The sequence below is a fragment of the Ammospiza caudacuta genome, chromosome 12, assembly GCF_027887145.1.
Source record: "Ammospiza caudacuta isolate bAmmCau1 chromosome 12, bAmmCau1.pri, whole genome shotgun sequence".
Taxonomy (NCBI): domain Eukaryota; kingdom Metazoa; phylum Chordata; class Aves; order Passeriformes; family Passerellidae; genus Ammospiza; species Ammospiza caudacuta.
Genome location: NC_080604.1, coordinates 11,581,993 through 11,596,307, shown reverse-complemented (window position 1 = coordinate 11,596,307; position 14,315 = coordinate 11,581,993). Strand labels below are relative to the sequence as shown.

Sequence of the window (14,315 nt, the reverse complement as noted above, 5' to 3'; positions counted from 1 at the left end):
TTTGTGCAGATCTCTGTAAGGCATCCAGACAGCTGCTGCCCACTGTGCTCAGTGGAGCATCTGCTTTGGCAGGCAGGAGAGGAGACGGGAGCCTTGGGAATTTCAGACAGTCATTTACTTAATAACCATAGACAGAGCAGGGGGTTGATTTCTGGCTGTGAAGGGATTGTCTTCCTTCCCTCCTCAGTGAGAATGTGCTCATGTTCACCTCTCCCAGGGAAAATGCTTGGCTTGGGGAGAAAGGGAGTTAATTGGGATGCAGACTCCTGAAACAGAACTCCATGGGTATGAGCAGTTTCTCAAGAAAGATGAAGGTTGATTTATGCTTTCTGGATTTGTGCCTGCCACCCTGAGCTAAACATATCTGAACTTATAAGTTCCTTTTCCTGGGTCCCCAGCTCCTTGTTAGCTTCCAGAAGAAACCCCAGCCTGCTCTGACCTTATATTTGTGAGCTGCATCTCCTTCAGCATCTGTGTTTGTCTAGCAACAACACTTTCATTCGTGATCAGAGCCACAGAATAACAGGGGCTGTAGTTGGAGGGAGGGGAGTTAGATTCAGATGCTGTAGCAAAGCAAAACTAATTCAGATGTTTGTGGGATGACTTTTCTGCTCTGAAGTGCTGTACAAACTAAAATTCTGCATTTCAAATATGCCCAGGTCGATTCAGGGTTTGGTGGTATTACTTAGCTGTGCCAGGAAGGAGGACTTGGTTTTCTGGTGCTTTAGTTTCTCTCCTGTAATATTTCCCATTTAGCTTGTGTCTGACTGCTGCTACCACCCCATATCTTTCTCAGTCCCATCTGAAATGAATCTGTGGGTTCTAGCTGATTATAACGCTCATAACCTCAACTTAAAGATGCCAAGTGTCAAAACTGTTATTTAATATTGTCTGTGAAAGTGCCTATGGACAGACAGGTGTGGAGAGAACAAAGATGGAAATTATCCCTTGGGAATATGGGTTTACTGGGATGGGATAGGTAGATGGAGAAATGCACGTATTGGATGGGATGGTTGTTTGCTCTGGCAGGCTACCTGCCCTTGGAGGGTCTCTGCCATTTGACCCCCACCTGTGGCTGGACACATAATGGGATATTCTCTGCCTCTCAGAGTTCTTAGTTCAGATGTAACATGAAGTCTTTTGGATCTCTTTTTAGATTATACCTTTCCTGCTTCATCTCAGAAGGCATTGCCGAAACAAAATGGGACACAAGCAGACAACTGGGAAATGGCCACTGTCCAGCCACCAGCAGAATTTGTGGAGCCTGACTTACACACTCCTTTCTCCACACTAGAGGAAGAAGAGGGGCTGCTCCCTATTGACCACTCAAGAGGAGGAATGGAGAGCCTCCAGACCTCTGGGCCAGAGGTTACGTCTTCTGAACCAGTGGACCAAGAGGACTCCTTCTCCCTTCTGTTTTCCACAGCCTCTGCCAGGCCAGGTGTTGTGACTGAGGCAGCCATAGGAGGGCAAGAAGAGGACTCTGTTTCTCCAGGCTTAGACCTTGGGAGCAGCATGGGACCAGGTCTCCTACCTGTGCCCTCTACTTTTTCTACTACAGTTGCTGCAAGATCTCCCACTGATTCAGAAGAACTCCTTGAGGTGACAACTGGAGACACTTGGGCTGTTGGGGGAGCAGATTCAGAGCTGGCTGTGGCTACAACAGGAGCAGAGCCTGCAGAGACCACAGTGGAGGCTGGTGGAGAAGAGCATTCAGCCAGGGAGGAGGTGTCAGAGCCCACGGTGGGGTGGGAGATGCTGGAGCCCACGGTGCTGACCGAAATGGAGCAGACAGTGGAAACGCCTGTGGGGACACCCTCTCCTGCAGGCAGCTCCCCAGGCACCCAGACTCCTCCTGGTAGTGAGCAGCAGCCCTCTTCTGTGTCTCTGTGGGACAGAGCTGATGAGCCTGAGCTGGATCCCCTTTGGAATGACACAGAGCCAGCCACTGAGACTGAAGCAGCAGGGAGGAGCTCGTCAGCCCCGCCTGGGGACGCCCGCATGGCCATGCTGCCCACGGAGCTGCCCTGGGACTCTGCACAGGTTGCACTGGGAGCAGGGGCTGGGCTGGGAGGTTGCAGTGGGGATGTTTGGGTCCTCACTCCTGGGGAGTGTTTAAGCCCATCCCTGAGTCTGATTGCTGGGAGTATGTTTTTCTTTTCACCCAGTCAAAGCTGAATTTTCAGGGAGTTATTCACAGTAGTTCTTAAGGGTATCCATCATCCCTGGCCCTTCACATCTTCCTAGCTGCACAAAATCCTGCTTCTTAAACAGAAGCTGAACACCTTTCTTCTGGGGCATGAACAGCAGAGAAAGCTCCTTGTTTCCTCAGCCTGCATTATTGGAAGTGTCAGGACAAACATGTCCCCAAGGATTTCTGGAAGGGGAGTGAGAAGAAAGTGCTGTTTTTACTACTGCTGCCTGCAGGGACCAGATGCAGAGCGGGTGGAGCAGAGTACAGTTATATGTGAGGATGTGAAGAGGAGGGGTGAACTGCAGTTCCCGAATCCAGCAAACTGGCAGCTGGTTAAGAGAAAATGTGTAGCGGGAGCTAACTGGTGAGAAAGGCAAGCAAAGCTTTTAATTTTGCTTTTTGCCCCATGGTACTCAGGAGCCTGAACTTAGTGACTTAGTCCCTCTGTGCATCCTATCCTGCCTGCAAAGTGCTGCCCCCTCTCACCAGTTTGTTTAAGGACCACAGAGGCTCCTGGTTAGGTTTTGTGTTAAGTGCTGATAAGGCTGCAGGCTAGAGAGTTTTCCACTGAGAAACTGTGTCCTCCTTGAGTCTAGATAGAAGTGGAAGGTCAAGCTGAGCTGTGGCAAGCTGGCAGAGCAGCTTTGTCCCCGTTTTATGTCAGCACTGAAATGGTGATTGCTCCTTAGAACGGAGAGTTAAAGGACAGTCACATCCTTTGAGAAGTGCTTCTGCGAGTATGGCACAGTGCCCTGCTCCTGTCCCTTGTGTACCCTGTGCTTTCAGCAGCAGAATTACATTCACACCTGAACCCAGCTGTCTTTGTCTTGTCTCTCCAGGTGATCTGTAAAGACTGGAGCAACCTTGCAGGAAAGAACTACATCATCCTGAATATGTCGGATAACATTGACTGTGTAAGTCAGTCCAGACAGATTTCATGGCACAGGGGCAATGGTGTTTGGGAAAGTGAAGGCAGGCACAGCTCCTCCTGTCTGCTTTCACCACAAAACATTTTAAAAGCACGAAATCTCAACATATAGAGGCTGTGAAGAGAAGGGGAGGACAGAAATATTTCTGTTCTCCAAAAGGGAAAAAGAGTGGGTGGAGGGAGATGATTTTGCTCCAAGTCTAGCACATGTCAGTTCCATATTGGATTTTTTACTAACTTCTGGCTGCTAGTCTGTGCCAGTCAGTACCTGGATTGTCATGAGACATGAGAACTTTTAACATTGCACCTCTTACAGGATTGAATGCAGTTCTCCTTCCTTCTCTTCATTTTCCTTCCATTCCTTCCAGCATATAGTAACAATCCTCTGATGGCTCAGAGGAATAGGGACTCCCATTTGGACTGTGCATGGATAAGTATCAAGCAGTTATCACTAAATCTTCCTTAAGGGTCTCTTCTTCCAACCCTATTATCTTGTGTGTTATCTGTGTCTGTTAACCAGCCATGCTCTGCTAATCCAATGCCTGTCCATCCATCCTCATAAAGCTGCAGTTAATTCATGACCCCAGAATCCGTTGTGAGTCCCTGATAAAAGGGCTTGTTCACTTCTGCTGGGCCTTTAATCAGGCACTTAAAAACCAGTTGTGAAAGGCCTGGGGTCAAGGTGCCTTTCATAATTCTAAGAAATTATTATAAGCCTGACAACCTGAGACTGAAATGTTTCATTGAGGAATTGTGTTCTGGCCTCGTGCATCTGCACTCCTGCTTTGTGGGGCTCCTGCTGTGGGCACAGCCAGCTGCTTCTGTTACTGCAGGGTTGCTCTCTGGCACTGACCTCTTGCCACTACTGGTGAGTTCTTGGTTGGTTTGTTTTGCTTTTTTTTAAAGGTGACCTTTTTTAGGGACAGGGAAAATGGGGAAATTCCTATACACACTGAAGCATGCTGATTGCTCTAAGAATAGATAAAAAGTCAGTCTTTCTCCTCCTAATTTAGGCAAACCAGTGCAGACCGCTTTAAGTATCTCTGCTATGGTTCACAACCGTAATGCAGAAAAGGAGTCCTTGAAAACCAGAGTCCTTCTGCCCTGTTTCCTTCATGCCCCCATCACTCTCCCTCCCATCTCTGTGGACTTCAAATGCTAATTAATTTTGTAATATGTAGTAAGTTCCTTTCTGTGGTCACTTGTGTTGTTTAAACCTCTGTAAGGGGAAGAACTGAAAAGCAGATGTGCAGATGTCTCTTGATCAAATTATGTCTTTGCTGTTGAATCCTCAGTTCTGCCTTGCTGGAGGAAGATGGTGCCCTGGGATAGGCAGGACTGAGCTGTTTTTCTACTTGATTTCATGTTTCAAAACATATTTCCCAGTGAATGATTTGTGCTGTACTACCCCTTATTCAAAGGGACATTTGTCGACATACATATTTAACATGAGCATCTCATCATTCCCTGCCTCCCATTACCACTTTGCATGAGTGAAGCTGGAATCAAGATCTTCATCTTTCCGCTGGAGATGATGCAGTTTGTTTCCTACCCTTGTTAATTTGCTCACTTTGTGCACCTCACCTACTGTCTGCCTGTCTCTTTTGTTTTTTGGTGTCTGTAACAGAACTCTGTGGTGTTTGGTTTTCTGGGGTTTTGAGGGAGAACCTGTGTTGCAAGTGCTGTTGTTTAAATTAGTGTGAGTGGGTATTCCTCACATATTTCAATGTTTTGGTGCCATGATCTAGTGTGTATTGAGTCCCACTGAAAAGCTGAGGGACAAGGAGTGTGCTTAGCTCCTTCCAGAAGGTTGCACTTTGAGCTTCATTACACTTCATAGCACCAGGCTTTTACCTGCTGCAGGAATCATATCTGTGTTTCTGGGTTTAGCTGGAAGCCTGTTTGTCTTCCCAGTGGGCTCCAGGTAAGGGAATCACTTCAGTCTCTCTCTGCGCAAATCTCTCACTCAACATACCTGGAAAGTTTACCCAAGTGAGGACTGCAGGATCTGACCCAGCAGTGGTACCTGGCTATGCAAGGTGACCTCCACCTTGGCACAGGTGCATTCAGGCTCCTTCACTGCTCCCTCCTCTCCACCATGGAGAATTGATCAGTGCTCTGCAACCTCTGCTTTCCCCATCACCAGAAACATCTCACTTCTGTCCTCCTGCTTCTGGCTCAGCTGCTCCCCTTTCCTCTGCATGCCCCAACAGAGAGCCTCAGACTGGCAGTGGGACCATGAGCTGGAGCTGCAGCTGAGCATCGTGGTGCTGCATCAGTGCTGCTTCCTCATGCAGCTCTTCCTGCCTCCCCATACCAAAACCCATCATTTCATGAGAGGAGGCACTGCCAGGCTCTTGTGATTCAGGCTCCAGTCATCGATGTCTTCTCCAATTAGGCCATTTTTGGCACAGGCCTGTGCCTGCCCTGAGCGCTTCAAATTGCCATGGCAACAAGAACTCTCCATTTTATTAATCATCTGTGTGGCCTTCAGGTTGGCATGGCAACTGGAGATGAGAATAGAAACACAAGAGTGAGAAAGCAGCAAAGGCGCCTGCTGAGGGATGGCCGGAGCACGTCAGGCTGAGCGGCACCCCCTGACCCAGCGCTGGCTCCTGTGGCCAGGAGCCTGGCTGCTTCCTTCTCACACCATCATGTTCCTTCAGGATCCCTGTGTGCCAGGAGAGCCTGGTGTGGGGTATTTGGCAGCCACAGGAGCTGAGGAGGAAGTTTGGTGCATCAGGAGGTGTTTGTGGCTCCAGCCTGAGGAACTGTGCAGCAGAGTGTGGCACCAGGTTTATCACTGCTGGTTTTTGGGCATGTGTGAGGTCTCAGCTGTGCCAGCCCTGCAGTGCTACAGCTGCCTTGTCCCCACCATGCACTCACCAAGGTTCCTTTCTTGTGGCAGGAGGAGTTTCGTTTGGAGAGGGGTCCCCAGCTGTTGGCACTGGTGGAGGATGCCTTCTCCAGGCAGGCAGAGGGGCTGCAGGACCGCTGGCTCATCTCTCTGAGCAAACCCAATGAGAATGACAAGCACTTGCTAATGACACTGGCAGGGGAACAGGGTAAGTGCTGGCAGAAGGAGCCTTCCTGTGATGGGGAGTGTGTTTAAATGGAGGTACACAGCAATGTTGGAAGGAGCTTTTGCTTTCCAGTCCATTGCAATCCCATCAGTTCTGTGTTCACTGGACTTGAGGTATGGAGAGAGACTGAGACTTTCTTCACATCTGCTTTCTGGGTTGTCCCTCACTGCTTGCACAAAGCACTGCACTTTGCACTTCTGCACATTGCCTTCAGCTTTGCTGCCTCTCTGGATTGCCTTTCCCTGAGCATCTGTCAGGTTTCTCCTTATGTACTCCCCATCATGGTATGATATGACAGCCTGCTCTTGGTTCACTTCCTAACCTATCAATTCTGAAGTCCTGTCTGAACTAGGATGGTCCTCATAGTGCCCTCCTTCATCCCCAAAGAAACAAAAGCTGACAGTGACATGGGCTGGACTGGAACATTTTACCATGTCTTTATTCCCATTTTGGTACAGGGGTCCTTTTCCTGCCTGCTTAGTGACAGATGTTTCTAATGTTGACATTATGGCCTCTATGACCTTTGTGAACCTGTCTCCATGAGTTTTTGAGTGCTGCTGCTTGCTCCCAGAGCAGACACAGATCCTGAGAGCTTCTGTGGTGCTGGGGAGGGTAGCTAGGTTGCTCTGCTATCAGTTCATCCCTGATTTTTTTTTACTCCTTTAAAGAGTATTTGGAGGTACCCTTGTCTGTGATCCTGTGTTCTTTCAGCCTCCTGACATAAAACACCAATGAACAAAATGTGTGTTTCCCTGCCTCCATCCTGTTGGGGATTTTATACTGATGAATACATCTGACTGAGTAACCTGAGCTGAGAGCAGCACTGATCTCTTCCTCTACTTTACAGGTGTTATCCCTACAAAAGATGTTCTCATGGCACTGGGGGATGTTAAGAGGAGCTTAGCTGAGGTAAGAGCCTGTCTGCCTGCATCCGTTTGTTAAGACCAGTTATACAATTAAAATATGCTCCCACTTTTCAAGTTGCTTTTCTCAGTCTAACCAAGTGCTGAACCCAGAGCAGGCAAACAGATGAGTCAGATGCTTGGCAAACCCCCTTTCTCCCCTCACTGGTAGTAGCCAGGCCATCAAATTTCTGCTCTTTTTAAGAGAGTGACTATGGGTTATTCCCTCCCTGCTTTTCTGGCTTGGTTATGAGACTGCTTTTCACACATTCGTTTTGTTGGGATTCTCAGTGTCACCCCTTCCATACTATTGTCCATACAGTGTGGGTGCTGCAGGCCCCCACATTTGGCCCTGCTCACCCTCCAGTTGTTTTACACACATTGGCTTCTCTTGACATGTTCACACACCTTCTATGATTCCAGGGTCTGCATTTCACTCCTTAAACAACTGCCTTCACAAGGACAGGCAGAGGACCTGGGTCAGTGGATGCCAGACTCCTCTGCCATCTTCCTCTAGGCCTCAGATATTCCCTTCTAACCCTGGGCAGCTTGGAAGAGGATAGAGATGAGGACAAATCAGTCCCACAATCTTTGGCTTTGCCCCTTTGTCCTACAGGGTATGTAGGCACTGAGGACCTATTCTGTTTGAGTTTTTTGTGCCAGCCACTGGATTAATTTTGCTGAATTTAGCAGCAGGATTGAGCCACTGTCTTGCTGGCTGTCTGCTCTCAGGTTTTTCCCTGACCTAACAAACTGGCGCAGTTAGACAAAGCAAATTAACTGCTCAGTGGTGTATTGATTGGCTTACACCAGAGAAAGTGCAAAAAGCAAACCCTGTAGAAATTGTGTGACTGAAGTATCAGCAGCTAGAGCTGTCCGGAAAGAAGGATTTGTGTGGATGCAAGGTTTGACTTTGCAAATGTGGCCATGTGTTAATGTGAGTTCTACCAGGGCCTCCTTGCCCCATGCCTCATGCTCTCTGGCTCTGTCAGTAATGAAACTCTGCTCACAGTGCTGCCCTTGCACCAGCATGAGATTGCAAGGAGGAGGGAGGATATTCTCTTACCTGTCACATTTACTACTGAATTGATACATAACCTGCTTCAAATCTGCCAAGTCTCTGGGACCATCCTGGGCTGTTTGCTGACAGCCACAGGGGGCCAGTTTCTAGGGCAGCTATTCCTAAGCTTTTAGGCTCAGCGGGCAGCTGTCCACTTTCAAGACCTTGTAAAGACCACTATGCCCTCTTAGGACCTGAGCTTTCCTGGAAACCTATTTATTAGGGTTACATTCTCTGCCAAGCAGTTACCAAAGCCTAAGCACACGTCAGTGGTCTCTAGTTTGTTTTGGGGACTCTCAGTCTTGGACAGTTTCTCCTTTGAAAGCCTCCTACACAAAGGTGTGATATCCTTGTGCAGGTGAGCAAAATAAAATTTTGCCTACTGCCCCATTTGCTGATGCATCAGCTTTCATGGAAAATGGTGTTATGTATAGTTATGAGCTTTCTAGTAATGTAAGACTGTGTACAACCTGAGTCTCCAACCCTGGCTTTCAGTTCTTCTGCCCACATTCATGGTCCTGTACTTGTACCCAGGAAAGTCTGAACAGGATTCTATCTGCCTGTAGGTCAGGACTTTTAATGTACTGCTTCCTTCCTTCCAGATTGGTATCCAGAACTACTCGACCACCACGAGCTGCCAGTCTCACCCTAACCAGACACGCAGTGATTATGGGAAGCTCTTTGTGGTGTTGGTGATCATCGGCTCCATCTGCGCCATCATCATCGTCCTGGGGCTCATCTACAACTGCTGGCAGAGACGCCTGCCCAAGATGAAGAACATGGTGAGCATGGGATGGGTGGAGAAGGTGGCCAGACTCTTAGCCTTGGGATGGAGGAGATTGGGAAGATAGGAGGGCAATTGTTTTCCCCTGTCCAATTATGGGACATAGGTGGGTACACTGCTGGAGCAGCAGTGGAGTTCATTCAGGTGTAAGAGAGATGCAAATGTGCTTAGGACAGCTCATTTCCACTCTGAGGGTTGGGCTGGGAATAAATCCACCTCTTCCCACTGACTCCACAAAGGTCTCAGTGACCCTCATAGCCTGGTGTGATTGTGCTTTTCAGCAGCATTAAGAGCTGTCACCCTCTGTCTCCCTTTGTGTCCTCTCGTCCCTGGCAGTCGCACGGCGAGGAGCTGCGCTTTGTTGAGAACGGCTGCCATGACAACCCCACCCTGGACGTGGCCAGTGACAGCCAGTCGGAAATGCAGGAGAAGAAGCCGAGCGTGAACGGGGGGAACACCATCAATGGCCCTGACAGCTGGGATGTCCTGATCAATAAGCAGGCAAGCGAGGATGTGGATGTGTTTGAGGAAGACACGCATCTTTAGAAAAAGAAAGGAGGGAACCATCCTCTTAAACACACTTGTTTTTCTCCTATCTTGACTGATGGACCATGGGATCAGGTGGCTTCTCAGGAACTTCATAAAACCTTTGAACGTGTCTTTGGGCAAGTTTTCCCTATGGAAGTCCTGAGCCTGCATCTGAGGCTTGGAGCCAGGAGGATCACGGAACAGAGGGAAGCGGGAGGGGTGGGTTTATAGATCTCTGTGTGTGTGTTCCTATCACTAGCACCAATGCTTTCATCACCTTTAAATGCACTTACTGTAGCTCTGTGGTAGTGGCTGAGACTGTCTGGATTGGAGAAACAAGATGGTGGGGCTGCCTGCCACCAAGAGTCCAGATTTGGGGAGTAAATTCACTTTCCAAATACTGACCTTGAGACCACATTCAGTCCATGCAGGTGCAGTAAAACCTGTGCATTCTGGATGGAGGGGAGCCAAGATTCTGTCAATGTTCTGGGCAGAGTTTGCATTCTCCATGTGAAAAACAGGTTTTTTAGTGCTCTAGCATTCAGCTACTAATTGTATGAGAGCTGATGTTTACATTTGGGGAAAATACCCCTCCCACCACTCCCTGCTGTCATCTCATTTCACCCCTGGTACCACTAACAGCCCCACTCCTTTTTTCAGCTCCACAACTCCAAGCTGAGCTTGCAAAGTTTGAGCACTTTACCCTTGCTTGACTGATTGCAGAGAATTCAGTGCCATGGTGCAGCATTCTAGATGGAAATGTGCTTTAGGTTGGAGCGTTGCTCCAAAATGGTGTTTACATGCCTCTTTCACAATAGCCTGGGAAATAGCAGGAAAATATCCCTTGTCTTGTGTAAGTTTAACACTGGCTGGCCTTTTCCACTCGAGTTCTATTTCACAGGTTAGTTTCGTTTCAGTTGGTCATTTTGCAGTAAATATAAAGACTATGTGAAACTTTTAAAATAGGGAAACAAGTAATGTTCTCATCCTTTTGTTTCAATTTCAGCATCTTGCCCTGAGGGAAGGGTGGAAGTGTTTAATACCCCACAGGTGTAAATTGGGGTAACATCTTTAAAATCACTGCATTTAAACAATGTAAGAGCCAGTTCTGATGAGATGAGAATCGGATGTAAGAGCTCCCCAATGGATGTTTCTCAGGCATGCCTCAGGCAACTTTGAGGCTCCAGCTCCCTGAAGATGTGTGCTCAAGGCACGTGAATATGTGTAATTGTTCTCTGAGCCCTGCCTAAACTACTGTCAAGCCTGAAATCCCAGAACATTTGTTTCTTCTGTCAGTGAGGGACTGAGGAACTTGCTTCGGTCAGAGGCAGAACTTCTCTCCCTAGTGGTGGTGATCTGCATGCTTGCTTCCTGCGAGATGCAGCTTCACACTTGGTCTTGAAGGGAACCTTTGTACACAGAGGCCCCAGATGTGCAGCCTGTAAATCTGTCACTGTAGGTATAGAGACCTCTAGCATGTTCCCCCCGGTGGGTGTGCCTGAAGTCAAGGTGCCAGAGTCTGTTGTTGCAGTTTGTGTAGCGCTTTGCATGCAAACTGCATCACAGATCACCTCGATGGAGGGCCACTCTGATACCAGTTTATTAAGGATTCAAGAAAGGTGATAACCTTTGGTTTCCTATCCAGATTCCAATTTTCAGTGGTTTTTGCCTGCCTCCATATCTTTCCTGGTGTTATGTAGGACACAGTGATCATCAGCTCTTTTTGTACCTTGGTAGGGTTGCAGAGATGCTCAGAGTTCCTTCTCCTGCCCCAGCAGTTGGTAGTGGGGGACAGTCCATGGATGCAGACAGCCATACACGGCCCTCTCTGACCACCCCTCCCTGGGTGGCTCCTGCTGAGTTTGATGCGTCTGTGCAGTAAAACTGCACAAGTCCATTGGCTGTGTTGAAGGCACTTTGGGGCTCAAAGGATTAAATGCAAATTGTTGTTATGGTGAGTAAATTAAAGCATGGAGTTAAAATTTGAGATTTTATAGCACTTAGCATAATGGGCCCTGGCATGCCCGTGGCCTTTAGGCAGCTGCACCGTGTAAATCTTTCCAAGTCCAATAATCCTCCTCAAATTTGTTTTGAATGCCCAGTGGCTGTTAAAAGATAATGCCACCAATCAGATGTGAATCATTTCACCCACAAATGGCTTCCTTGGTGCATATCCCTGCTAAGAGCTGCTTTGCTGCCCTGTTTTCTCCCCACTATCCTAATTCAGAGAAACAACAAGGCACTGATAAAGCAATGCTTCTGGCTGGGCTCAGCACCTCCCAATCTCGTGTAAAGTCTTCAAACTTTAAAGAAACCAAGGGGCTATATGGGTTCAATAATCAGCTAGCAAGTTCTCCTAATTTGCTCTTCTGGCCTCTCATGGCCTGGAGGATTTTCCAGAGATGCTCTTCTCTGTCTGGAGTATCCAGGTAATCTGAGAGACACTTTAAGGGTGGCTGTTGAGGCTGAGGACACTTTTCTGCTGTCTCTTACAGGGTGCACCTGGCTGTATGATCCCAGTTTAGCTTCAGAAATCTACTGGTTGGTAGAATTTCACTTTAGTCTGGTGGTACTTTTTATCCTCTTACAGTTTGTTTTTTCTCTGTATCATTTTTTGCACTAGGCTGATCTTGTCAAGTCGATTGCACTGTTGTCCCTCTCCTGCCAGCCCTGCAGAGATGGGTCATCTCTGGGGACCTGCAGGCTGGGAAGCACTGTAGAGAGGCTGTTGGTAGCCCACTTAACTCTGTCCAGTGCTTGCATTTCCAGCTCTGCACAGGGAGGATGTAAAGAGGAAGAAAACCTTTGTCTTAGCATTTGTAACAGGAAGCTTTTCTATCACCCTAATGTAGTTAAACTTCTTTTTAATAAAAACTGTGAAAGCTGGACTTCTCAGAGCAGTGTGCCAGGTGACAGAGCAGATGGAGGAGACAAAGCAATTCCTGGAAAACTAACTCGGACATCGCCATAATTCCACCTACCAAATGCTTGATCACACTGACACCTGGTGGCGGTTGGGATTGGAAACAAAAAATTAAAAAAAAAAAAAGAAAAAAAAAGAGAACTTTTCTCTTAGCTTTGGGTATTTGTTTCCTGTGACTTGCCTAGGATAACCTGCTTTATTCATGAGGGGCTGCAGGACTCGACTGTGAGCAGAGAGGCTTGTACCAGGCATGTCAAGGATGGTTTGTGTGAGGACATCCTTGTCTGCAAAGTAGTGAGATGGGACATTCCTTGGAGTCACCAGTATAGAGGCCCTGGGTAGCAACACAGGGTCTCAGCTCCATCTTCCTGCTTTGTCTGCCACTTGCTCCCTCTGCTCCTTGGGACCACAGCTAGAATGCAGAGACTCTGCCCTGGAATGGAAATGGTTCTTCAGAGAGAGCAACAGGTGCTGTTGTGAGGAGTGCAGTGCCTCGGGGAGCACCGGCGATAGCATCGTCTGGATGCACGGCCAAGAACAGAGAGGCTCTCCATCTCTGGGGGATCATGGCCAGGTGGGATCTGGGATGGCCAAGCTGCAGATTACTCCAAGGTGTCACCCAGAGATCTGGAACTGTGCCTGTAACATGGAGTCTAACGTGTCTTGGGACTCTGCACCCTGCACACTGCCTTGGGGTATGTAGAGTGGAAAGAAACAATGAGGAGTGACCCAGTAATTGTGCTGTGAAGGATGTAATGCAGCTTGAGGGTACAGTTCAAGAGACACTTTAAGGATCCCTCTGGCAGAGGATATGGTGTGAAATGAAGGAACACTATCCTAAGGACTATTGCAGCATTACCTTAGAGCATTGCAGCAGGGTCCCACTGCAGCCACTGCCATCAGCAACTTGTCTGTTCCCATCTGCCTTTGCAGCCATGCAGGAGCACATCTGTCCTTCTCAGCAGGTTTGGGACAGCTCCAACAGTCAGACACAACAAGCACCTTCATCTGTGCTGGCTCATGAGAGCCTCATGGGCCCATCTAAGCTGACAGCCGGGCTTTGAGCCGTTCTCAACACCTTCATTCCTGCTGGACACAAACTGCAAGCCCTGGCTGCTGCTCGGGATTGCTGCGGAGAACACTTAGAAACACTTGTGTCTGGCCCTGGAAATAGCAGGGTTGTGGTTTTGTTTTCTTTGCAATAAAACACACCTTCTGGGTGTCTGAACACTGACCTGAGTGCAGTGCTTTGCTTGCTTAGATCTGCCTAAATTCATGTCTGCATCTCGTAATGCAGTACTGGCCAGGGTTTCTCTGCCAGGATGGGGGTCAGCCTGACCTCCCTTACCCACAGTACACTCCTTAATTCACAGATTTCTGTGGAAGTCCTGAGCCTTGCCAGGTGCCCAGGCTATGGAAACAGGCTTCTTCCATGGAGTATTCTTCCCCTCCAGTATCCACAGGACCAGCCCAGGATGCCTTTCCTGCTAGAGTGGCTTAGCACAAGCCTCTGTTCCACAGCAGAGTCCTGCCTGTGTGCCCTGTGCCACGTGTGTCCCATGCCACTCTTCACCATCCCACACCTGCTCCACACCTGGACCCCCACAGAATCACACAATTATCAGGTTGGAAGGGACCTCTGGAGATGACCCAGCCCAGCCCCTGCCAAGGCTGGGTCACCCAGAGCAGGTGACACAGGAACACGTCCAGGTGGGACCTGAATATCTACTGAGACTCCACGCCCTCCCTGGGCAGCTGTTCCAGGGCTCTGCAACCCTCAACCTAAAGAAATTCTTTCTCATGTTGAGGTGGAATTTCTTGAGTTTTGATTTATGGCCTTTGCTCCTTGTCCTTTTGCTGGGCACCACCAAAAAGAGTCTGGCACCATCCTCTTGGCAGCTATCTTTGAATGG

At 48.5% G+C, this 14,315-nt stretch overlaps 1 protein-coding gene across 1 annotated transcript in view; it reads left to right on the top strand.

The window, feature by feature from the left end:
* Positions 1 to 13,625, top strand: part of PODXL2 (podocalyxin like 2) — a 33,348-nt gene extending 19,723 nt beyond the window's left edge. Inside the window, exons 5-10 of the mRNA XM_058812739.1 lie at positions 1,157 to 2,043; positions 3,034 to 3,108; positions 6,031 to 6,187; positions 7,053 to 7,114; positions 8,770 to 8,949; positions 9,288 to 13,625. Coding sequence (XP_058668722.1) covers positions 1,157 to 2,043; positions 3,034 to 3,108; positions 6,031 to 6,187; positions 7,053 to 7,114; positions 8,770 to 8,949; positions 9,288 to 9,497 — 1,571 coding nt within the window. The 3' untranslated portion in view covers positions 9,498 to 13,625. The remainder of the gene's footprint in view (positions 1 to 1,156; positions 2,044 to 3,033; positions 3,109 to 6,030; positions 6,188 to 7,052; positions 7,115 to 8,769; positions 8,950 to 9,287) is intronic.
* Positions 13,626 to 14,315: the final 690 nt, after the last annotated feature.